This window comes from Aspergillus fijiensis (genome assembly GCF_003184825.1).
Source record: "Aspergillus fijiensis CBS 313.89 unplaced genomic scaffold BO72scaffold_50, whole genome shotgun sequence".
NCBI lineage: Eukaryota > Fungi > Ascomycota > Eurotiomycetes > Eurotiales > Aspergillaceae > Aspergillus > Aspergillus fijiensis.
The window spans coordinates 259,064-282,461 of NW_024469026.1; the positions used below are offsets into that span (position 1 = coordinate 259,064).

General features: G+C 54.8%; 10 protein-coding genes, 1 non-coding gene and 1 pseudogene across 12 annotated transcripts; 4 read left to right on the top strand and 8 right to left on the bottom strand.

The window, feature by feature from the left end:
* Nucleotides 1-353: 353 nt before the first annotated feature.
* BO72DRAFT_450861 (alpha/beta fold hydrolase) lies at nucleotides 354-1,521 on the top strand. Its single transcript, XM_040945355.1, has one exon. It carries the CDS (start codon nucleotides 556-558, stop codon nucleotides 1,423-1,425), a length of 870 nt encoding a protein of 289 aa, XP_040798356.1. The 5' UTR covers nucleotides 354-555; the 3' UTR covers nucleotides 1,426-1,521.
* Nucleotides 1,522-2,705: 1,184 nt separating this feature from the next.
* On the bottom strand, nucleotides 2,706-3,209 carry BO72DRAFT_499255 (uncharacterized protein; the record flags this gene model as incomplete). Its single annotated transcript, XM_040948832.1, has 1 exon — nucleotides 2,706-3,209. One exon carries the CDS (start codon nucleotides 3,207-3,209, stop codon nucleotides 2,706-2,708), a length of 504 nt encoding a protein of 167 aa, XP_040798357.1.
* Nucleotides 3,210-3,492: 283 nt separating this feature from the next.
* On the bottom strand, nucleotides 3,493-5,020 carry BO72DRAFT_435548 (MmgE/PrpD family protein; the record flags this gene model as incomplete). The annotated part of the gene is made up of 2 exons (XM_040943287.1): nucleotides 4,761-5,020; nucleotides 3,493-4,707 (listed from the first exon to the last, which is right to left on the bottom strand). Exons 1-2 carry the CDS (start codon nucleotides 4,998-5,000, stop codon nucleotides 3,493-3,495), a joined length of 1,455 nt encoding a protein of 484 aa, XP_040798358.1. The 5' UTR covers nucleotides 5,001-5,020.
* Nucleotides 5,021-5,552: 532 nt separating this feature from the next.
* Nucleotides 5,553-6,873, bottom strand: BO72DRAFT_435552 (tyrosinase family protein; the record flags this gene model as incomplete). The annotated part of the gene is made up of 4 exons (XM_040943288.1): nucleotides 6,453-6,873; nucleotides 6,310-6,395; nucleotides 5,920-6,241; nucleotides 5,553-5,833 (listed from the first exon to the last, which is right to left on the bottom strand). Exons 1-4 carry the CDS (start codon nucleotides 6,753-6,755, stop codon nucleotides 5,555-5,557), a joined length of 990 nt encoding a protein of 329 aa, XP_040798359.1. The 5' UTR covers nucleotides 6,756-6,873.
* A 408-nt stretch (nucleotides 6,874-7,281) lies between these two features.
* On the bottom strand, nucleotides 7,282-9,588 carry BO72DRAFT_488335 (MFS general substrate transporter). Its single transcript, XM_040948038.1, has 3 exons — nucleotides 9,144-9,588; nucleotides 8,461-9,074; nucleotides 7,282-8,385 (listed from the first exon to the last, which is right to left on the bottom strand). Exons 1-3 carry the CDS (start codon nucleotides 9,377-9,379, stop codon nucleotides 7,451-7,453), a joined length of 1,785 nt encoding a protein of 594 aa, XP_040798360.1. The 5' UTR covers nucleotides 9,380-9,588; the 3' UTR covers nucleotides 7,282-7,450.
* A 1,939-nt stretch (nucleotides 9,589-11,527) lies between these two features.
* On the bottom strand, nucleotides 11,528-12,855 carry BO72DRAFT_385151 (uncharacterized protein; the record flags this gene model as incomplete). Its single annotated transcript, XM_040941574.1, has 3 exons — nucleotides 11,528-12,088; nucleotides 12,147-12,648; nucleotides 12,713-12,855. 3 exons carry the CDS (start codon nucleotides 12,853-12,855, stop codon nucleotides 11,528-11,530), a joined length of 1,206 nt encoding a protein of 401 aa, XP_040798361.1.
* A 284-nt stretch (nucleotides 12,856-13,139) lies between these two features.
* BO72DRAFT_212040 (Zn(II)2Cys6 transcription factor) lies at nucleotides 13,140-15,934 on the bottom strand. Its single transcript, XM_040939680.1, has 3 exons — nucleotides 15,321-15,934; nucleotides 14,884-15,264; nucleotides 13,140-14,832 (listed from the first exon to the last, which is right to left on the bottom strand). The coding sequence occupies exons 1-3, from the start codon at nucleotides 15,870-15,872 to the stop codon at nucleotides 13,288-13,290; spliced, it is 2,478 nt and encodes an 825-aa protein (XP_040798362.1). The 5' UTR covers nucleotides 15,873-15,934; the 3' UTR covers nucleotides 13,140-13,287.
* A 161-nt stretch (nucleotides 15,935-16,095) lies between these two features.
* Nucleotides 16,096-17,195, top strand: BO72DRAFT_450867 (dienelactone hydrolase family protein). The gene has a single exon (XM_040945356.1). It carries the CDS (start codon nucleotides 16,209-16,211, stop codon nucleotides 17,058-17,060), a length of 852 nt encoding a protein of 283 aa, XP_040798363.1. The 5' UTR covers nucleotides 16,096-16,208; the 3' UTR covers nucleotides 17,061-17,195.
* Nucleotides 17,196-18,126: 931 nt separating this feature from the next.
* BO72DRAFT_488338 (uncharacterized protein) lies at nucleotides 18,127-19,211 on the top strand. Its single transcript, XM_040948039.1, has 2 exons — nucleotides 18,127-18,490; nucleotides 18,621-19,211. Exons 1-2 carry the CDS (start codon nucleotides 18,190-18,192, stop codon nucleotides 19,088-19,090), a joined length of 771 nt encoding a protein of 256 aa, XP_040798364.1. The 5' UTR covers nucleotides 18,127-18,189; the 3' UTR covers nucleotides 19,091-19,211.
* Nucleotides 19,212-19,665: 454 nt separating this feature from the next.
* BO72DRAFT_t217 lies at nucleotides 19,666-19,737 on the top strand. Its single transcript has one exon. It is a non-coding gene; the product is annotated as a tRNA-Thr (tRNA).
* A 421-nt stretch (nucleotides 19,738-20,158) lies between these two features.
* BO72DRAFT_516968 lies at nucleotides 20,159-20,594 on the bottom strand (annotated as a pseudogene; the record flags this gene model as incomplete). The annotated part of the gene is made up of 1 exon: nucleotides 20,159-20,594. A coding segment is annotated over one exon (436 nt).
* A 494-nt stretch (nucleotides 20,595-21,088) lies between these two features.
* BO72DRAFT_212086 (putative aspartic-type endopeptidase) lies at nucleotides 21,089-22,967 on the bottom strand. The gene has a single exon (XM_040939682.1). It carries the CDS (start codon nucleotides 22,833-22,835, stop codon nucleotides 21,198-21,200), a length of 1,638 nt encoding a protein of 545 aa, XP_040798365.1. The 5' UTR covers nucleotides 22,836-22,967; the 3' UTR covers nucleotides 21,089-21,197.
* Between the last annotated feature and the right edge of the window lie 431 nt (nucleotides 22,968-23,398).

A 23,398-nucleotide genomic window follows, 5' to 3' on the forward strand; every position in this document is an offset into this window, starting at 1 on the left:
AGCGAATCAGCGAGGCGTTGCTTGTGGTTCCTCGTATCGTCGGGCCGTGTACGAAAGTGTACGGGTAGGCTGCTCTCCCATCAGAGGCCATGTTGCTCTGACATTACTCTCTCTGTGGATGTTGGTCGTAGTCTACACCACTCGATCTGTTGGCGGATGAATTTGTGACCGTAGAAGGGGTTTGGATAAACCGTTTGACGATAAGATCATTAACCGGAAAAGGTAATATCTCCCTCCTGCTGATTGGGTGAAGCTCCCGCCGCTAGAAAATCTGCCAAGAAGCCCTAAGCATGAATGAGCTGACAGGCAGGAGACGTCTTTGCAGTTGAAAACACTTGTTGATCTCAGATACGAGGCCAGTGACAAAGAGAGTGACTAGTATGCTGACAAATAAGTCGTCATCCAGTTCTCCCCGGGCTCAAGGTTCTAGAGCGTGTTCGGTACGCCCAAGATGGCGGGGTATATGGTGTCAGATTGACCCCACCTCATGTCCCTTATCAATTCACAACCTGCACTTTCTGTTATTTCCATCCTATCTATCATAGTTTCTGAGCCATGGCGAGCACTCAGCTGAAGAAACTCGAGCTCTCCACCTCCAAAGCCCATGTCTTCTACCGCGAAGCAGGAGCAGCGTCAGCCCCGGTCATCCTCCTCCTGCACGGCTTCCCCTCATCCTCGCACCAGTACCGCAACCTCATCCCAATCCTGGCCGCAAAATACCGGGTCATCGCGCCCGATCTACCGGGCTTCGGCTTCACTGAGGTTCCCGAGGGGTTTGCGTACACTTTTGACGCGCTTGCCACCGTCATCGCGGAGTTTCTCGACCGCCTCGCCATCCGCCAGTACTCCATCTACATCTTCGACTACGGCGCCCCCGTCGGTCTGCGCTTGGCGCTGCAACAGCCGGCCGCCATCCTGGCCATCATCACGCAGAACGGCAACGCCTACGAGGCCGGGCTGGGCGCCTTCTGGGACCAGATCCGGGCGCTCTGGACCAGCGACAACGATGCGGCCGTCCGAGGAAAACTCGCGGCAGGCCTGCTGAGTCTCGCCGCCACCAAGTGGCAGTACGAGGAGGGGACGGCCGCGGACCGCGTCGTGGCGCCCGAGTCCTACTCGCTGGACTATGCCCTGCTCCAGCGTCCGGGCAACGCGGACATCCAGCTGGATCTGTTCTATGACTACCGCACAAATCTCCCGCTGTACCCGGAGTTCCACCGGTACTTCCGCGCGTCGCAGGTGCCCCTGCTGGCGGTCTGGGGCAAGCATGATCAGATCTTTGTGCCGGCGGGAGCCGAGGCGTTCAAGGCCGACTTGCCCGAGGCGGAGGTGCATCTGTTGGATGCGGGCCACTTTGCGGTAGAGACGGAGACGGCGGACATCGGGGGGTTGATCCTTGACTTTTTGGCAAGGAAGGGGATCTAATATTAGGTGAATGATCTGGATTGTAGCCTCCTGCCACTGGTGGGGTCGATGGGGACGCGCTTGTGTGGACGGCACTCTTGCATTGTTTATGCTGCATCATGGCTGGACAGCCTAAGTGTTGGTTTTGTGTAATTCGTCGAAAATATCTATTACATCGGAGCCCTAATGCAACCTCATACTATATAGATGATATTTTCGGAGGGATCGATTCGAAAGTATAGCCCAGAAGGGACTGGAGGCTATGGGTAATACTGACTCGTACGTGTGTTAAAGAGGCGACAATATTTTAGCATACGAACATGAACACCGCAATTTAAGTAGAACATGTGTCTGATATGATGACCGACTTGAAGGTACAAGGCTTGATTGACATGGATGAGTGGTATGCCACCACCAGTATCATTTGTGAGGACTTTAGTTGCCGCAAGCTGTATCCAGAGATACCATGATAGATGATGAGCAACTCATCAGAGGTCGTTGATTGACTCGTAGATCTTGGGTTTGCATATATTGAGGGCCTCGTCGCAATAACAGCCGGCGGGGCACCAGGGATGCTTCCAGGTGCAGTAACCACCGCACTGAGCAATTTGGAATTCTGTCACCATTTCTGGGTATCCGTAGGAACTAGGTAGCAATGCATATATGAATAGATTACTGATCAATAGTAGGTTCATTGTTAAGAACTCTTCACTATATAGTTCGCTGAGAGGTATTAAGTTGGATGTGATGTAGATGAAGTCCAAGGTCAGATAGAATCAACACGAAACGGGTTGATAGCCGTTGAAATAGCTAAACCTAATAAGCTCAGGTCTATGACTCACATACAACAGCAAGACCACGAATCAGTTACCGCGAGCAGATACCATTCGTGTTATGCTGCAATGGTGGTGATGCTTCACGTGGTATGACATCATATCACATGACCTCCAAGGTATATGACTGTTTAGCATAATACGAGGTGATTCTGATATATCCATAGAAGAATCTCTATAATCCGGGAGCATTTAGAGTAATGGAGCAAATCGTGTAGGTCGATTGAGTAGGTAGCCCTATCAAAATAGCACGCGCTGCCGGCTGCATCATGCTCAAGATTCGAGCCCGGTTGGCACGCTCCAGTGTGACTCTAGCCCAATCTGCAGTGGCGGTTTAACCCAAAGAGCTGCGACAAGAGATATTTGGGCGATACTACTGCCGATCTCTCGATCAAAGCCATGGACGAAACATAATGGTTGCGTTGAACAATGAAAGAATCTCGTCCGGACATTGAGGAGCAAGGACATTTAATAACCCGCGAGCAAAAGGTGAGCCTCGTCCTTCAGCTGGTCCATACTTGAATACTTTCCCTGCCAACACTTCGCAATGATCGATCCACATAGCACACCCTCAACATCTGGAAAGGAGGCAGGCCAACAGAGCTCTGGGTTCTCGGCACTGCAGAAATAGTATTTATGAACCTGCCAGGCCGCGATGGAGTAGATAACCCAACCCAGATGGAGGATCTCGATCTTGGCATTCAGATCATTTTCCGTGATCGAACCCATATCAGCGTCGCGGGGTAGCAGGATTGACTGTCCAAAGTCGGCTGCTTTGAGCTCCTCGTTCAGAACCAAGATATTGCGGAGAGCAACGTCATCCACGAAGACTTTGCAGGAGTGTATATATACGAAAGACTCGATCAAGCTTGCAATCCACCTTAGCTTCAAGGCATTCTCCCGCTCAGGATACTCGTTGGGATGGGACTCGAGATCCCCTTGCGCTCGGCGCTGGGGCCAGCTCGATGCCATACTGGGAGATTCGGTAGCACGGGATTATGCCTTGGTGACGGCCCAGGAGTTCGAAGACGTCGATCTCTGAGACTCGGCTGTCTGCATGGCTACAGCATTGGCATTTCCAATAGGCAATAGATCGGCGCTGGCACTTCATCCATATTCCCAGAACTATATATAGAGCGCTAGAAGGACACACAATCTAGGAACCTTCGTTTCTGTTCATTATACACAAAAGCAAAAAGCACAACCGAAAGAAAATAACGAGAAACAGACACAGTGAAATTTCTTGCACGCTGCATCATCCCCGAATCAGGGCGAAGAGGTCAGAGACATCCTCCGAGTCCTCCAACGAAAGCACAGCCTCCTCCAGCCGTTGCATGCGAGCGTCATCACCCACCGTCCGCGCCAGCCTGCGCCATTTCTCGCGAATCTCCTCGTCAGTGATTGGCGGGTCAAACCCCCGGGGCATGGCCACGGTCTCCTCCACCATCACCCCGTCCGCGAATTCCACAACCACCCTTGCTCCGCAGAGATGGTTAGGCCGGTCAAACTCCTCGTCACGGACGCAAGTCGTTTTGCGAATCAACTCCCAGACGCGATCATCGTCCAACGCCGCCGCGTCGAACTGCTCCAGCAGCACCTGTCCGTACACCAGCTGCGTCGCCCCGATGTACGCCGCGTTCATCTGGGCCCCTGTGGCCGTGAGCGGCCGCTCAGCGGGCACCCAGCCATCATGCGCGAAGACCGGCTCCGACAGCGCTACCCGGATACTCCGAATACGCTGCAAATTCTCCAGGGCGAACCGATCCGGATACGTCTCCTGCAGCCGCTCCAACGCCTCGACCTGCCCGTGACAACCCCCAACACAGGCATGCAACTTCACCCGGATGTGGGTGGTCTGCCAGACCCGCCCCAGCCCCGCGGTCACCTTTTCAGGCTGGTAGGGCGGCTCGCGCCCGTTGCCCTGGCTGAACATGGCCAGAAACCCGCCGTAGGGCCGCTCGAACACCTTCCGGATACCCAGGTAGCCGTTCCGCGCCAGCAGCGCCCCGAACAGCCCGTTGCGCGCCGCGAACGCATGCTGCACCCGCTTGATCATCCCCTCGTACTGGGCCGCCATCAGCCCGCCGGCCTGCGTGCATGCGATGCCGATGGCTGACTCGGTGGCTGCGCTGTCGAGGTTTAGGAGTTTCGCGGCGGCGGCGGCGGCGGCGGGGCAGCCGAAGATCGGGCCCGAGTGCCAGCCGCGTGAGAGGAGCTCGGCCCCGTACATGGCGGCGCCGGCGCGGGGCCCGGTTTCGAAGCCCACGATTGCTGCGGTGAGGAGTTCGAGGCCCGAGACGACTCGTCGGGGCTGCTTTTGGCTACCGTGCGATTGGACCTCGGCTGCGGCGAAGAGGGCTGGGAGGATGACGCTGGCCGAGTGGAGCGGGGCGGCGCTGTGGTAGTCGTCTAGCTCGACGGCTTGGATGAATGCCCCGTTGAGGATGGCGGCGGCGAGGGGTCCGTATTTCTGATGTGCATGAGTGTTCGATACTCGGTGGAAGCTGGGGACAAGGGTCAGACCTTGTTGGAGTCCAGCACACTGCAGTAGCCGGCAGGCTCGTAGTCGTCGATGGCATCGATGCACTTCTCCGACCACGGAACGTGCGCGCCTACTAATCCGCAGGCTATGCCGTCGAGGATGAGATGTTTTGCGCGTTGGAGCACATGGGTGGGGATATCAGAGGCTTGAAGGGATGTGACCCAGTCGCAGAGGTCTGCGGTGACCGGTTGCTCTTGAGGGGCAGATTTGGAGGTGATCATGCTGGTATGCTGGTATGCTGATATGCTTCTATTCTGATCTAGAAGTTATTTTAAGAGGCGGGTTGACGATGCTATATAGATTGTGCGTCCGTACTGGAGAGTGCGTACATCTCCCGATGCCGGCCTGCATGACGCCTGCCTGTACCGGCCCGCTACCGGCATCGCTTCTTACCCCCGGCCGATCATGCAATGCAGTTTGATGCATATCTCCGAGGACCGAGAAAGACAATCAAGCATGATTCGGCAAGATGCACCAATCCACTTATGCTTCACAAACCACCATATTGTTCTGCCGGGACAGGCACCTCCGCATATCAATCCGGCATCAAAATCCGACATGGTAGTCCGACGCTATCTTCCATCAAGCAAAGGCCCCACGCCCATTGCCTGACAAAAGCAGCCTTCCCACAGAAACTACACTCCAATCTAACGCCAACGCCTCTCAAATTGATACCTGAGAAGCACAGCAGCACGCCTGCTTTTCAACAAAAGTGGTCCGGACTAACTACGCCACACTAACCATCGCCAAGCAGCAGCAGCAGCAGCAACAACGCTCAATCATACTCATAACACAAATACCCGCCCACCGGATTCATCACATCCTCCACCGTGACCCCCGGCAAGATCCCATACGACTCCAGCTCATACTCCAGCGTCGTTTCCGGCCAACCCTCCGCCGGCGTAGGCAGATCCGTGGCATTGACCGAGGTCCCACCCATCGCGAACAGTCGGGAGTCCGGGTCGACCATCTGCCAGGTATACCACAGGCGGTCGATGAAGGCGTGGTGGATGTAGAACATCGGGTCGCCGGGGGAGGCCTTGACGTCTGCCATCTACAGTCCACAATATCAGCGTCAGTATCGTCTTCACCTTCCCAAACCCGATATCCCCCACTACAAGAAAAAGGAAGACAACGCACCAAGCCCCCAACAGCCTGATGCACCCCCTTGTGCGGATACGAGGCCACGCACTGCCAGAAGGGCGTGTAGCCGGCCAGATCGAAGCACTGGCCCACCATCGTGCTGTTGACATTTCGAACTCCCAAGGCGGAATCCCACTCGCGCTCCAGACACCGTTCCGTGTTGTTGTCGTACGGCCCGATGTACTGCGTCAGATCGGCGAAGCGTCCGTCCGCCACGCAGTTGGCGGGCTCCGTGCCGTCGCCCCCGAGGGAATCGTCGTGCCACATCGGCGAGCGGAACAGGTCCCCTGTGTCGGCGTCGGCTTGTTCGTTCCACCATCTATCCACCAGTCATTTAGTGGGCGCGGGAGATGTATAGATGTATAAGGTAGGGAGAAGGGGGCGTACACCATCGGACCCTCGTACCCGCACTCCGTCCGAAGGAGTGTCTCGTGGATGTGCAGCAGGTATCTATGCCAGGGGAGGAATTGGCCCTGGCCAGTTCTTCACCTCAGTGATGTGAGTATATCCGGTGGCTGGAAGGTACGCACCACGTTATGGATCACATCGCCGTACTCGGTGTTGGTGTAGTACCGATGCAGCGCCTGCAGATCGCTCCATCGGCTCGTCGTGTAGGCCATCCCCGTCTCCCCGGGCAGATCGATCAGGCATTGCACCGCGTCCAGGTAGGCCTCCTGCTGCGAGCGGTCGAGATTGCGCCATTCCTTGCGGGTCTGGAGCCGCTCGCGCGTGCAATCACCGCCGTAGAGGTTGGAGTCGACGGCTGGGCCGGGGCGGGGCGGTTGACTGGCTGTCGCTAGGGTTAGAAAGCTGAGGATAATGGGGTGTCTCATTGTGGATGGTGAGAGGGAAACAGGCTGGGTGAGTATAGGTCAGGAGGGAGGTGAGCAGCGAAGGAAGGAATCAGGGGCATGCATCCGGCAGAGTTGGATCTAGGAACCTACGAAGCTGTGTCTTGATCTACGGCTGGACAGCGAGTGAGACATTGGTACAGCGGTCCAGGGACTGGCCATCGATAGCGGCTAGCCTGCATTCTTCGAACCAGGAAAAATCACTGCTTTTTCTCGGCTGTGTCTTCCGAAGAATGCGGGTTCGATACAATCCTCCTATCAGTTCTGGGGCACTGTAGTCGGGGCAAGGTATGCCCCCCGCTGTACCGTTGCCATGGCTGTGGATTTGGAATGCCGACGTGGAGTTGTTGTTTGTCTCTTCCACTTCGCGTCGTTAACTGGGAATTCTTCCACTGAACGATTCTCAGGATGGGTCATTGCAGGGCATTATGAGTGGATGCTCGGAAATATATCTTACGCACTCGGGAGGTGGAGTGTAAGGACCAAAGTTCGACTCTTCAAAAGTCAGCACAGGATATGAATTAGATATTGTAGTTTAGAAGATTTGGTAACCGCAACAGAAACATCGGAACTTTTCGAACCATCCAGCATATTAGGGTATTAAAAAGACATTATCGTAAACACCAGTCAGCCCCCCGCCCCCAATCCCACTCCCCTCAGCATGTCAAATAAGCAGCTCACAGCATCGTTCCCTTGTTCTGCTTCTTATCGACATTGTAGTGCCTCCACATGATGACAGACGGGAACGCCAACACCAAGATCGCCGTGGCCGCGATCGCCTGATACTTCTCCATGTAGCCCCAAGCGTAGTTGATGGCATCGCGCACCTCCGTGCCAGGAGCGTACTTCATCTGCGTCAGGTACCCACCGGCAATCAGCGTCTCCAGGTCGGCTTGAGCACTGGCAGGAAGGGCGCTCTTCAGACCATCCCGGAAGGTGTTGCTGTAGATCGAAGCGGAGACGGCCGCGCCAATGGCACCGCCGATGCTGGTGAAGAGACTGACGATGGACAGCATGATGGGGATATTCTCGCGCGAGGAGGCGCACATCACCGCCATCTGGAAGCTGATGACCATCATTCCGCCGGAAAAGGCGATGAAGATCTGGCACATGATAATGTAGCCAATATCCGCATCCTGACCGCGGAAGTGGATCATCAGGCCCGCGCCCAGAATCATCAGCGGCACCGCGAAGAACAGGGTCGAATACTTGAATTCCTTGGTGGTGCGGATCCATAGCCCGAACACAGGCGACCAGAGGCAGGAGCCCACGGTGTAGATCGAGGTCATGTAGCCGGTGTGCGTGATGCTGAGGTCGTACACCACCATGAGGAAGTAATAGAAGTAGCTGTCCCACAAATAGAAGCTGAAGTAGAGGACGGTGGCCAGCATGCATGCGCCGATCACGGTGCGGTCGCGCAGGTGCTCGTAGGGAATGAAGTGCACCCGCGCCCCCCATTTCTCCCACGCCGCGAAGACGAAGAACAGGCAGAATCCGACCACTACTTCGGCGATGAAGGCGGCGTTGTGGTACTCGGTTCGCCCATAGCTGGCCAGGCTGAACGGCAGCAGGAAGAGGACGAAGGCCGCCATTAGGATAAGCGCGCCGATCACTGATGCATCCTGTTAGTTATGGTCGAAGACGCGGAATGTTGGTCGGGTAAGCCAGCACACGGCAAGAAACTCACCATCGAATTCATGTACGTAGTGGACGATCGTTTGCAGGGTGGTGCGACCGCTGGACTCGCGGGTCAACAGTCCCTGCTTGTACGCCTTGCGCTCGTAGTACTTGAAGATATAGATCAACGGGGCAAAGACAAAGGGCTGCACGATGGCGAAGGCGCCGTACGCCCACCGCCAGCCGGAGGTCTTCACAAACGAGTTGGCCGCCAACGAACCAGTGAAGGCGCAGCAGATGAACGGAGTGGTCGAGAAGGCGAAGGCGAAAGCACGGTTGCGGAGACCCGAGGTATCGGCGATGTAGATCTCAAGAATCAGGTAGATGGCATCGTACCCAATCCAGTAGAAGACATAGCCAGCCGCAAAGCTGTTGGGACCATTACACGCGGCGAGAATGATCATCCCTACGATGTAGACAGCCAGGAACACCATAAGACCCTCGGCACGTCCCCACAGTCCGAGCAGTTTTCCGATCGGTAACTTCAACACACCACCGATGATAGTTGCCAGGATGTAGGCGGTGGTCACCTGGGATGCGCTCTGGAAGTTGGAGTAGGCGTAGTAGAGGACATTGCTGCCGATGTACTCGTGCAGGGCCAACATGAAATAACACACCCAGATCCTAGCAGGCGATTTGGTCAGCCAGGCCAGCAACAAAATAATAACCTCCTTCGATTCAGAAACGGCTTACCAGGCGTAAGTGATGATGATAGCCTTCTTAGTCCAAACAAGAGCGGCAGCCTCGGCCTTCTTGACACCGATGGGGGCATCTCGAGTAACCTCCTGGGGGTGTTCTTGGGCCTCCTTCTCGGCACGCGCCAGTTCCTCGGAGGGAGTCTCCTGGGAAGCATGATCATCGACGGGACCCAAGTCCTCGACGACATGGTTGGTTTTGCGACCACGGAGGCGGTCGGTAACAATACCCATGGTGAGGGGTTGCGGGGTGGGGGGGAGGGGTGGTAAGAAGAGACGAAAGGGGTGAGGATCAACAAGGAAAGAAGGGAGGAAGAAGGGAAGGGGATCAGGCCAGTTTATAAGTTCTACTCAAGTAGTTGTTCGTAGTTGCGCAAAGTGTGTTGCGGTGGTAAGGAATCGGCGCTAGTGGGAGTTTGCCTTCCACAGCCTTAGACTGGCTTGCCTTTTCTTGCCTTTTCTTGACTTGCTTGACTTGCTTGACTTTCTTAGCCGGGGTTTTGGGTGGTTGCACCTGCACGCTAGCCTTTAGCCCCCAACTTTGCCTGTTGGACCACCTGAGACATGGGTCGTGGCAATACGAGTATATGCAGCCAGCCCAGCTTTCCGTGGGCATAGTGCGCCGCCACAGTGCGTGGGTTTAAAACCCGTCCCAAGGATAAGCGCATCAGATAATCGGAATGGATGGATCTGATAAGACCCGACCCAATCAGCTGCCCACCGCATCCCGGCCAAGTCCGGGTGGACCGACTTTCCCCTCAGAGCGAATCGCACCCAACCATGCACAATGCAGAATTTTCCCTCGCCCTTCTCCTCGTGGTCAACATAGCTTATTTGCTCATGCTTTGCGTGAACGGACATCTCCGACCTCACTTAGACTCCATAGCTTGAAAAGGGCCTTGGCCCACCCGGCAAACGCGGCGAATGGCACCAGACCCTTCCTGCAATTACCGCTGATCCGCGACTCGCACGGCGCCACTGATCTTCCCCTGCGTTCTTGGTTGAAACTCAATACATCACTCTCTGGATTGATGCTTGAGGTACTCCAGCTGGGCAGTGAAGTGACGATTTTGCGATGTCGGATCTAGGATTACAGCCAAATACATAATTTCGACGGTTTTGGACCTGGCAAAAGCCATCGGCTGGGATTCGGTCAGCTTTAGGTAATTCTCAGCCATCATGTCGGCTGATTCTACCACTGTACACCACTGTACCATAGTCCAAGGTTTCGTCTCCACTCGAGCAAAGCTGACCGGACACTCTGTAAGCCGATTACTCATCGCTCGGAGCATCTGATTAGATCCATCTTACATGTAGAGTATTATGGTGCCCAGAGTACCATGTAACTAGTACCAGTGGGCAGGCCTGAAAGGTCTCGTCCCTCGTACATCTAATCTGATCAAGGTTCCACGCCTATGTCATGATCCATCACATAGATGATAGCACCCTTCTCCACGAAGTAGTCTATAGACTGAGGTATGGACAGGGTCTGCGGTAGAAAATTTTTCACCTGCCAAGACCCCTACCGGGGCTAGAATCATCTGATAGTCCCGTGAAGTGGGTCGGTGTGTTGGTCACTAGCGCCAGGGCCTCGTCCCAAACCGGGGCATTGCGCGCTTTGCCTGGAGCTTTGCATTTTGGCACTGCAGAAGTGACAGGCAGGCAGACAGACAGACAGACACGGCACTTCAGGTGGAATGCCTCGTGGTGGTCCGCATCGGTTCCAGCCGGCATGGACTTGCATGACTGCTGTGGAGACGGTAGTCTAGCCTAGTGACTGACCCATGCAGTGAAGAGACTCGTCCAGCCTTCAGAGTAAAAATTCTCTCCCATGGTTCTGTGCTTGTGCTGTTCTGAGTTGTTTCGGCTAGGTTGTACCTGTCGAAACCTTGACCTACCGCATTGTCAAGTCCGATTATGTCTGTAATATTCAAACCTATGATGCTAAAAGAACAAAACGAGAAGAAGTAGAATATAGGTCGTGAGAACACTCGTCAACCAGTCCCAAACTCGGAGACATATCCATAAGAGATTTGCGATCATGTCAGTGGCTAGCGCACGATCTCAACTCGGGTGTTTATTCAGGTCTATTAGTTTAAAATCCCGGCCGAAGACTGACAAGTAACGGCCCTGACCATGTCTAGTGGGCCTGCAGCTGTCGGCAATATTCTGTGACAAGGGCTGCGGTACACCCTCAGAAGTACAAACACATAATGCCCCCCCCCCGGTCCACAGCTGCCTGAATATGAGATCCTTGCGAGGGTGCAAGCGCCTTAACAACTGATATCATCGATCGAGGTACATAGTTTATGCTGAGTATTTGGGCCTGAATATATACTGGCGCTCATGGAAAGCCCACCGCCCCGTTGAAGGCTGAAGAAATCAAACCAAGCCAAACCCCACCTCCTCCCGACAAAGCACCCGCGCAGCAGTCGAAATCCAATCTGCCTCGCGATTCCTCTCCGCGTAGTCGCTCACATTCTCCCTCGCCAGCCACTCCGCTAGTTCCGAGCCCACGTCCCACAGACCGTCCCGCTCGGGCATCGCAAATCGCAGCTCCGCCAGCGAGAGAAGGTTTGGCGCGGTTGCACGGTCCTGAGGCTCATGCCCATCCACTCCTACCATCTTACAAACCCTGTACAGCGCCAGCGCGAAGCGCTTGACTTCCTCAATGCCAAGCCAGATGTACACCTCTGGCACGGAGTCCTGTGCGAATTGGGCGCGCATCGTGTGGTACGAGAACATGTCCTTTTCGCGGCAGGTTTTGATGAGCGCGAGCAGGAGTTTTGACTGAAGGGATGGCAGTTTGCGGGTGAGCTGCAGGTCGAGGGGATTGGGGGGAGCGGTGATCAGTGCGAAAATGATGTTGAGGAGGATGCCTTGGTAGGTGGCGATTGGCCAAGATTGGTGGCTGGGGGATGGGTCGGGGGTTTGCCATCTTCCCTGGGTTGATCAGTACTGTTGGCAACGGATGAGGATGAATTTCGAGGGGGCGACGAACTCTTTGCTCGTAAATGGATAAGCTCAACCTTTGGTGCAGCTCAACTGCAGCTTGCTGTGACTTCGTGTCTTCGGTGACCCAAAGGCCGATCATCGTGATGGATTGCAGGAGGAACGGGGGTTCGTGGACCATGTAGAAGGTGGCACGGTGCACAAAGGGCCAGATGGGGTGGAATTTGGAGAAGTAGGCTTCGAGGTAGGGATCGATATCGATGGGGCCTTGGCCGGGCACAGGTGGGTCTTGTGGGGGAATTGAGATCTCAGAAGCCTCTGCCGACGCAGATGAGTATTTGGGGATGTTGTTATCGAATTCAAGCTCTGGTCGTATGGATTGATGGCTTTGCAGGGAGCATTGTATCCCTCGTTGCTGACAAGGTGTGCACGGGGCGCTTCCGTCGCAGCGGGTCCTGCGAGACCGGCAGTAATCGCAGGCCTTGAGAGCTCTGGAGGAATTCAGTTTTTTGTCGCGGTGATTGTGTCGGACGTGGTGACGGAGGGTGTCGCTGATGGTTTTCGTACCAGTCAAAATTTTATCATTGTAGTGACCCTCCTAGAAAGAATGCTTACTTGCGAGAAAAGGTCTTGTCACAGAATGGACAAGCTGCGGCAGAAGGTTGAAGATGGCTGGCGAGGTGTCGTGTAAGATGTTCCTTTCGCCGGTAGGTTCGTCCACAGCCTGGATGCGAGCAAGAGAAGGACTCTGGATCCATTGTTCTCGTGCTGAGATCAGAGGTGATACAGACTGTCACAGAAGTAGGCTGAAGATGAGTTGAATGGCCGGTTCAAGGTGGAACTCAGATGGAAACGTGCTTCCTCGGGCGCTCTTGACACAAAGACTCTAGTATATCGCAAAGTCTGTGATTATGAGATATCCTCTCATATGTTACTTGATGTAAACGTCAATTTAAGGTAGCAGGTGAAAAGAGTCGACTCAAGATGATATGCAAAGAGAGCAGAAATCGATGGGAGAGCGATGGGATACCGGCACTTACCCAGAATGGCATAGTGTGGCATTGACGGAATGACCGATACAATCACGTGATTGTCTAGCATCAATCATGTCCAGAACAGCCCTTGTAGTGCTTCGAAAGAAATTGGAAGATCATGACCCTCAGCCTTGTTAAGTCGCTTTACACATCTCTTTAATCACGAACTGTACACCGTGAGGAAAGACCATCTCCTGCAGCCGATTCCATACCCTTCGCCGACTCGATCCAGTTGTGCCAGTCCATATCGCTATCGATATCCATGCTAGCATCCACAAAACCCATATCCAAAGTCTGGATTATGTCGTCTGCTGACGTCCAAGGGACGGAGGCAAGATTGACAGCAGGATTTGTAGCCGCAGCGGACACGCCGTACAAATGATCAGGCGTGGGCCCCATAGGAGCGGCACCGTGCGTATCCGGCATCCTCAATCCTGAACTAGCGATATTGACAGCAATTGCGGCATCGGTAGATGGTATCGCCTCATTGATGGTAGCCAGCGCAGGCGAAGAGTTGTCCGCCACTGATGTAGTAACCAGCTGGCGCCACCGCTGACGGTAAGCCTCGCTGACGGGTCCTGCGCCTAGGAGTCCAGGGCTGGAGGGCGTAAGAGCATTCTGGGCCTCGACTTCAAGTTTGGCAACAGCCTCCTGATCGCACCGCAGTCGGGTGAGCTCAGCGTCACGATGCCGTCGCGCTTTTTCCATCAGCTTCCGGAGAGGAACCCAAATGCCCCGTCTTCCGACGGCCGGCGACGGCGCAGGAATCAACCAGCTGCTGTTCAGGGCGGTCCACGCCCGTTCGACGAACGGTGACCACGGACGGCGCGAGCTCTCGATCAACAGGTACACGATTGCATGCCAGTGTGTGCACGTTTGATATAGCCAGCGCAGGTGGCGACCGGAATTTTCCGCGTTGAGCGCATGGTTGTACTCTGCCACTTCAATAGCCGCACACAGCAGCTTGGTTCTGATCGCTTCTGTCAGCTCCTCGCTGGGAGAAGAGAACAGGACAGGCAGGAAGACGATCAGCGTCATCTTGGCCATCACCATGCGAATCAGGTTAACGGCGACCCAGGATACGATATTGGTGGACCCAGCCGTGTGTTGCAGGTACTCTTCGTCGAGCTTGCGATAGATCTCGTCCACCGAGCGGCTTTGCTCCTGCATGCCCTCGACCCCTTTCGCAATCCCACGGCTCATCATGTCTCGCATGATATTAGTCATGTGTGCCGAGAGTCGGGGAACGGACATGTCTGTCAAGCCGTTGCACTCGCGAGGAGTCTCTTTGGTGTCGGGGTTGATGTCACTGTCGTTGATATTGAGGGGGAGCTTCGTGTCGAAGCTCCCTTGCATGATAGTTAAATCTGTCCCTTGATCTTCGGAGGCTCGTATATCCAACAGGCACACCCCCCACCACGCCCTGCGGCGCAGCTCAACTTCATACGGGGTGAAGCGGTCAAAGTGAGCGCCGTCGCGATGCAGACCCAGGTAGTGAGCCATCCGAATCACAAACCCGGTCATCATCCATATGTACCTAGGGCTATCGTATCGACGGGAGAGATAGAGGAAGATGGTGAATGCTTGCACAAGGACGATGTCGGGAGCATTCAGAAAATCGGATTTAGCAAGAGCCTGCTCCAGCCCTCGACGATATTTGAGATTCAGTTCGTACTTGGAGGCGCCAAAATTGGTCATAACCTGCTTTGGTCAGCATCCGACATGGGGCAGCACCGAGGGGAGAGATCCTACATCCTCGTCTTCCATCGAGGCTATTGTGGCATGGTAGATTGCAAAGAGTAGGGCCTCATTGGAGGGCGAGAGAGACTTCATGCCACTTTTGCGCCAGTCGCGGACCACATTCGAAACGGTAGGCATATGCACAACCCCTAAGAAATAGTTGACATTCTCCGCAAAGGTCTCCAGCAGGAAGGGAACCTGTGATGGCAAGGGGTGAAGCTCGCGGAGGTCTGGATTGGCGGAATTCAGATCCAGTCCGAAAATGAATGCATGGCGTTCTGCTGCCGTCCGTTCTGATTGGGAAAGTGACGGTTGTTGGCCGGGGGATTCGTGGTCTGGGCTGTCGGAGTCGTCATCTAATAAGGTGCTGGTGGCCATTCTTAGCCCATTAAGCTTTGTGCCCGTTAGAGGAGGCCTCGTGTTAATCTGCAGCACCGACACTAACGCACCTCATCGTCAACACGGGACCAGAAGCTGCTGCTCACATAGCGGCTGTGACTCTCATCCTGCAGGACCAGCCGTCCGAGCTGGGTGTGAACGTTATTGGTGCCCGCCTTGGAAGAGGATTCACTCGCATGGTCCTCGCGAGTTGAGCTGCCGGGTGAGTGGCTGCCAGACACGCTGGCCTTATCAGAGGACTCGGGGGACAAGGGCTGTCCCAACTGGTGCTTCAGCTCTTGGACCAGGCTCTCCAGTGTGTTCACCCTATCCATCAGCTGATCTACCCCCATAGTATTGTCTCTCGCAACAGTCGCAGCGATCGGGTGAGTTGATGACGATTCTCTCAAGCGACGAGCCCATCTCGGGGAATGGTCGGTGGTGGAGGGCGAGATGCAGGCGATCTTACCGCGACGGCAGTTGGAGCAAGGCGACTGTTTATCGCAGCGCACCTTGCGCTGGCGACAGACCAGACAGCTGCGCGGTTTGGCGGGGGTGACTGATGTTGATGCATTCGCGCGAAGTTCGGAGACCGACTGGGGGGTTAGCGCAGTGGGCGACATGGTGCAGTTGCATGACGGTGTAGTGTTGTTGGTGTTGTGGTTGGTGTTGTTGCTGACGGAGGATGGCTGGCTTATCGCGCGATTCTCGGGGAAGTTCAGAGAAAGTCCAGATAAGGATAAGATCCAGCATCATCCAGCCTAGCCCGATTTGTCTCCCCGAGAAGAGGACGAGAACCACGCGAGATCCACCCGATGTCAGTTTCTATACTATATAATCAATTCCCTATCCTTTTTCCTCCTGTTTGTTCCCTCACTCTATTATCACGATCATATTCCAAGTCATCCCTCACACTACACTCACATCGTTTCCTCTTGAATCATTTAAAATCTATCCAAATGGACGCCCCCTCCTGCGAATGCATCAAAGGCACCATCCACGCCGGCCAACCCGTCGGCAGCGAAGAACCGCTCCACGGCCTCAACGTCTACGTGACCGGGAATCGCACCAACCCTCGTGCTATCATTGTTGTTTACTCTGATATCTTCGGCCTTCCTCTCCCCAACAACCGTCTTATCGCCGACGCTTACGCCAAGTCCGGCAACTACCTCGTCTACCTCCCGGACTTCTTCGAGGGCGACCCCGTTCCCCTCAAGACGGCCGACGTATTGCTTCCCGTCGACGCCAGCAAGCAGTCTACTCTGGCCAAATACACGGGCATTCTAGCAGCCGCGCCAGCCTTTCTGCTGTGGTGGAGAAGACACCGCGAGGCCCATACCCACAAGGTGTGCTTTGACTTCCTGGCCAACTTGCGACGGGATACCCCGGCCGACCGGAAGATCGGAATGGTCGGGTTCTGCTGGGGCGGCAAGTACGCCCTCCGGGCTGGGCTGGAAAGGAATCAGATTGAGGGGCAGGACGGGAAGAAGGCCCCCCTCGTGGACGCGGTGGTCGCGCTGCATCCCAGTCATGTCGCGTTGCCGGAGGATGTCGCGGATCTGGTGGTTCCGACGAGTGTCGGATGGGGGTTGGAGGATCAGGGGGTCAACATTGCCATGAAGGGTCAGGTGGAAGAGGTACATGAGAAGGAGAGACAGAAGGGAAGACAGCTGCCGGAGATTCAGCACAAAGTGTACAAGCCGGGTAGGCACGGGTTTGCGGTCAGAGGGAATCCCGATGATCCCTTGGAGAGGGCTTGTCTGGAGGATTCGGAGAAGCAGGTGCTGGACTGGTTTGCTCGGTGGTTGTGAGGGCGTATATGGCTGTGCAGGTAGCCGAGATCTGTCATTGAATTACTCTCTTAGTTAATCATGTCCACTCTTGCATAATGAATATAATACATGACCCTTTTCTTGGCTTGGCAGCCTTGCATGGTCAGATCTTTCAGCTGGGGGTTATACTCCGCGAAGGAGGCAACGCTGGGAACAACCTTGCCATACTTGCAGTATGATTTCATACGGAAGCAGGTCCTCCAATAGAGATAGGTATATGATCTTACAGTCGAGAATGGCACGCAGTGTTTTCATCTGTGTTGACTCCAGGATGGTTATCTCATGAGTTGAAAGGTCGAGTGCGCCCTGCATCAGGCCCCCAACCAGAGACATCCCGCATTACCCTCTTAACAGGGCCGGTGTTTCACCATGACATGAAGGCGCGAGCCTTGGTAACCAAGCGAGGAAGTCTATCCTAGATGGTTGTCGGCTTGGCCTAGGCAGCAAGGACAAGGATCTGCAACAACTTTCAGCTCCAACATCTACCATGGCAATCCTTTCCTCTAAGCATACAAGAGAGGCTACCGGCATACAAGCTCATCCTCGGCTCCTCCTGTCCTGTGCCTAATGAGGAAGGAGATTAGTGATGCCTATTACCTCGTACTACTTCAGTGAGCCCTTCTGTCTTAGGTTCCAGATCCTGTGATGAATAGCAAAGAGGAGGGTCTATATTGAATAGATAGTCCTGAAACCCAGCCAAATCTGAAGGCCATGTACGTAGATAGTCGTTATGCGTAGTTTATGACCACCACCATCATCATAACCCTAATGGCCTCTGTGATGCGGGTGTACTAGATCAAGTTTCCATACCATTCCTCGTCCTATGGCACGACATCGCACGGTGAATATCAAGCATATTTCGGAACTATTCCTCGTAGCCGTCCCTTCCCTGCCACCAGGCAATATCGACGTCTGACCTGTCGAGCTGATTCACTGAACAGGCCTGCTGTGTAACTCTGACCCAACAACCCCTCATCTATCCTCACCCCGCTTCTTCCATCTTCTCTCTCACTTTCCATCTTCCATCAACCGCATACACGATCCTCCAAGCTCTCTCTCTCCACAGAAACGCATAAAAGGCACGATCCGGCCCTCTCTCGAGCACAGAATGTCCGACAACCAGCCAGCCGGCAGCAGCGAGGACGGACTCGGTTTCAGAATCGAAGGCTTCGGCGTTGTGATTCTTCCTTTCTCTCTTCTCGAGCATCTCTTACATCTGACTCGTCTCGAGATCGAAGCCCAGAACCGATCCGACCACACCGTGATTCACTCGGCGTTGTTGGGCTCCTCGGAGTTCCATGACCTGGTCGAAGATGGCACCATCCCCGTGCACCCGCTGGATCTCATTTCTCTGTCTGATGATGATGGTCATGGGGTTGACGCTGACAACAATGACAACGGCGGCGGCCGTCAGTGACACCCCGCTGGCGCTTTGTGACGATCTTGCCGCGAGTGAGATTGACACTGGATCGGATGGCGTTGCTTGCTACGTGGAGGTCTTGGATGCCAATAATGCTACTGTGGCTGCTGTGGATCAAGATATCCCCGATGAGGAGGTGGAAGAAGTGGGGGTAGACGACTGGGATGAGATGGAGGACGTGGAGGAGGTAGAGGAGGAGGAGGAGGAGGAGGAAGGTGAAGAAGAAGACGAAGTGATGGATGTGGCACGAGATGAGCTGACCTGCGCCAATGAGATACCCACCTATGCCAGTGTCAGCGGGCTTTGCAGTCGAACTGTCCCTACGTCCGTGAATTTGCCTCCTGCAGCCCGCCGAGGAAGTCCTAACTGCCGGCTGTACAGCTATGGGAACGCCGTCTTCGTCATCTGCAACACCAGTACTTGTCATTCTCGGCGGTTCACCGCTCAACGGCAGACTTGCAATCGAATCTACAACAATTGCCGGCGGAGATCCAAGGGTGGCTATGTGAAGTATAGTGGGAACGCGGGATTTTCGTCTTTGTATCGCGCTGGCACTACACGGCGGCCTCCGGCGTATGCAGTGTGCTAGGCTTGCTCACTGCGAGGTCACGGTGCAGTTATCTGAGCTACTATATGCAATGCCGCTGTTGTTGTTGCTGTGTGACAGCTTCCTCACTTCTGATCCTTTTACCTTCTTCTTACCCTTCTCTCCCCTTTTTCTTGACACAAGTCGTCCTTGTCTCAGTTAGCTACACAAAGCACCTTAGCGAAGCTCTCCATTCACTCCAGTCTCTCCACAATAGCCCCAAGTAAGCCGTTCATCCCCAGATAGCAAGATAAAAAGTACAAGGAATGAGCTTTTCATTCACAGGCCTATACCCCTTATTCTCGATCTACGGATATTTTCTTGCTTGCGAAATCTTGCTTCATGGTACGTCAATTCTTACCTCTCGGATCCGTGGCATTCCGAAATTGTGTACAATTTTAATTTCAAAAGAGACTGTTGCAGAATCAAACACGAGAAAAGTGTCCTTGGCCTACAGGTCATCTGAAGCTTACTTGTAGAAGGTGAAATGCTACTTACATTTAGCAATATTAAGGCGTTAGATGGTTGCTAGATTAAAAGGCTATAATTTTCAAAAGACAGATCTGATTATTAGATAAGCACCGGTGGCTCAGTGGTAGAGCGTCGCACTCGTAATGCGAAGGTCGTGGGTTCAAACCCCATTCGGTGCATATCCGGAATATGCTTCTTTTTTGTTCCCGCGGTTTCCACCACTGCACCGCTCCGACATATTTCATGGATACACATACCTTGCTTGCTATATGGTTCGGGGTATGGTCGCATGCTTCCCGTCTCAGTCGGTCGAATACCGCTAATTTGATGTGCAGGACAATAACAACTCCGAGTCCGAGCTCTGGGAGACCCGTATGAGAACAGCCATCCGATCCTGAACCAGAGGCACCAGAGCATCTTATCCTTCGAGGAATGCTACGAGGAATGCTACGAGGAATGCTTGAATTTGAGGGACAATAAAGCAAAAGCTGGAACAAGCAGAGCAAAGAAAATCTTGAAAGTATAACTGCATCATTGAAGGTAGAGAAAGAAAAACAAGCTAGCCCAGCATCGACAATCACAACAGGAGTCCGCCAGATACTCAGCTCCCTCACCAGATAATAGGTATCGGGGGTGGCACCGTTCCGGGCTCCTCGAGGACAATCACCTTGAGCTCCTGCCCGCGTACATAATGCTGCGCCATAAACACCATGCACCCGGCCCACCGGGTCCCGTCCGCCCTCTCCCGCTGCTGCACCGGAAACTCGGAGGCGAGCAGGGGATTCCCCTGCACGGAGCTGCCGTCGCCCAGGTGCAGGGTTCGCAGCAGCCACCAGGCCTCGCTGCAGACGTTCATGTCGGGGCAGAGGATGACGATGGCGTCTTCTGGGATGGCTTCCGGGATTGCCATGGCGTCGGTGCGCTCGGTGCGCGGGCTGGAGGCGTCGAGCGCGACGCCGCAGACCTGGTGGCTGGTTAGCAGCTGTTGCACCTCGCGGAGGAGCTGGGCTCGGGGGGTAAGCGGGTTGAGATGCATGGATGGTGGGGTTTGTTGTTGGGGCCTTTGTTTGGAAGGGTTAGCTTTTACGTCTCTATGGTGTGTTGAAGGCGATGGTGAGGCGAGGGATACATGGTAGGGCTGGACATGGCCTTTATATTTCAAGCTCTGGAAGACGAGGGCTCCTCTTGATGGACATGGCCTTTATGGAGTGCTATGCAGTCTTTATCATGTGGAGGACGACGGAGAGACCGGAACAAGGAGAGCCTGCTGAATGAGAAGGAAGAGGATGACTCTTCAACAAAGATAGGGGAACAGAACGTGTGAAATGGCAAGGGTCTTTTCTTATATGCCATTGCATCGTCTGTCAAAGCAGGAACCAAGAGGTATTCTCCGGCATCAGCAAAGGTCACCACTGAATTCATTGTTCAAATAAGTGTCATGAGTCAATTAAGTATTCAAAAGCACAGACACGCATGCTTTGCTGTCTTAGCATGGCTGCTTCTCCTCCATTCTCGAGCCAAGAATCCACCTGTACAGCCGCAACCGTTTGCTCATCCAACTGTCTTTCATTCTTGGTATCTTCATCTCATTACATAAAACCAATCATCGATTCCACAGACCGTCCCAACGCGATGCCACCTACTCCAGCTCATACCGCGGCGGTTCCGTCCCTGCCAACTCGCGCGCCTGCACCTGTTTCTTTGTGTCCAACTCCCTGGGCGGCCCCTCCGTCACGCGCGCAGGCAATTCCACAAATCCTCCCTCCCCGGGCTTTCGTTTCTCGCCTGCATTCCGGCGCTGGCGCCGTTTCCGCCGCACCATCCACAGCACTGCCGCGGCGATGACCAGCGCCCCCCCGACCCCGACCCCGACCCCAATACCCGCTTTCGCCCCCGCGCTGAGTCCACCACTTCCGCTGGCCACCGTGGTGGAGTTCTGAGACGTCGTGGTGGTGTCGAGATGGAAGTATTCGGCCCAGCTGGCCTCCCACGAGGCGTTGGTGCCGGCGATCGACTTGGCGGGGACGGTGATGGTTGTGATGGCTGCGTTCGAGACGGAGGGCCCCGGCGCCTGCGCGAGGAACCATGTGCCGGAGTTGGCGCCTTCGTGGTAGTTGACGCCGACGAAGGCGGATTGTAAGAAGGCCCGGCCCAGGACGGGGGTATCGGTGGAGAGGAAGCAGGGGAAGTATGTCTGGTTTTGTTCGACCAGTGGTTCTTGCAGCGTCAGGGCGAGCTGCGCGAGGGGAACCTTGATGGTAAGATTCTGGCTGGTCGCGTTGTTGAGGCTGAAGGTGAAGGAGAGGTAAGTCGGGGAGGAGGTGAGATTGGCGTAATTGCTGCTGGTGGTGTCCCAGAAATACAAGCCCAGGCTTTGGTTGAAGGAGACTGGGAGCGAGGCGGTGATCGCATTGCAGGTCGCCTCCGGGAGGTACATGTAGGGCTTGGTCGGGTCGATGGTGACCACTTCGGCTGTGGATTCCCCCTCGCCGTGCTGGAATAAGCCCCCCTGGCTGGTGAAGCCTGCTGGTGTACTGTTTCCGATCAACCCGAGGCCAATGTCTTTAAGGGAGATCTGAAATGTGCCGCTTGTGCTGGTGACCGACTGTGCACTGACGTTTCCGAGGACGCGGCTCTGGTCGTACCCACCCAAGACCAGGGAGGCTGGGATCGCTGGGCTGACCGATCCGATGTGCATGCCGTATGAATACGAGGGGATGGCATTGTCCCCGCCGGAGTTGTAAAGCCACGGGGTGATCATGTTCAGAGTGACATTGTCGACGGTAGCAGTCGACCACGGGGCCCCGAGGGCCAGGTTTCCCACTTGCACCGGATACGCCTTGCCGTTCGGATAGGTCTGGTACGTCTGGTCGATGGCCTGAATGCTGACGTTGGGGACGGTCGGGCCGAACGAGATTTGATCTCCAAGATCTTCTTCAATACCTTTGCCTTCCACCGCCCAGTACAGTGTTTCCCACGAAGTCTTGCTCAGAAGGTGGGCTGAGGTTGATTCGGTTTGGTTGTACGTTCCGGCTTGGGAAGCATAGCATGTCGCGGAAACGGTCTTGTTGGTGCAGATGGAGTCCGTCAGGATGGTGGTGGTGTAAGTCGCGCCCGGGTACAATGCCACCGGTTGTTTATTGCTGCCAACCTCCACCGTCACTGCTTGCCATGGGCCGTCGGGCCCGTAGGCCTGGGAGGACCAGTTCATCACATAGGGGCTGGCTGCGTACGTCGCGTCGAGGACGGCGAGGACGAGGAGAGATATTCGTTGCATGGTCACATCACATTCGACCTTGGATGTGAAGGCAGGGAGGGAGAGAGAGAGAGAGAGAGCGCGCGCGCGCACGAGGGGAAAAGTGTAAAGAAGGAGGTGGAGAGGAAGGGGAGAAAGATTCCTTGGTGGTAAAAGGGGCGCAGCGCAGTCTTCGTCGTACGCACGCACAGCCAGGTAACGTTAAGTTAACCCCTTGCGTTGGGGGCGGAAAATGTCAGTAGTGTCAGTAGTGCTGACCTCTGCTCCATTGCCTTGACTTATCGCCCTATGAAGATCGAGATTGGCGAAGGATTGGAATAAGCGATCGCAAATAAGTGGAGAATTGCTTGTTTTCCCGCATATCAGCCGTCCATCGCGGGTCAAGGAGGCCAATCAGTCCCCTCCATGCGGCCCCCATCTCACGGGCGTAAACATCCGTGCTCTGGCGGGATTTGTAGCCTCGACTGTGTTCTACTCTCCCACCTACCTTGATTGTTTCCATTAGTTGGAATCGAGAAATTTATCCCGTGTTTCGGGTGTTGTTTTACCAGCGGAAGGCCCGAGCCGTCTCGAGTCCGCATTTG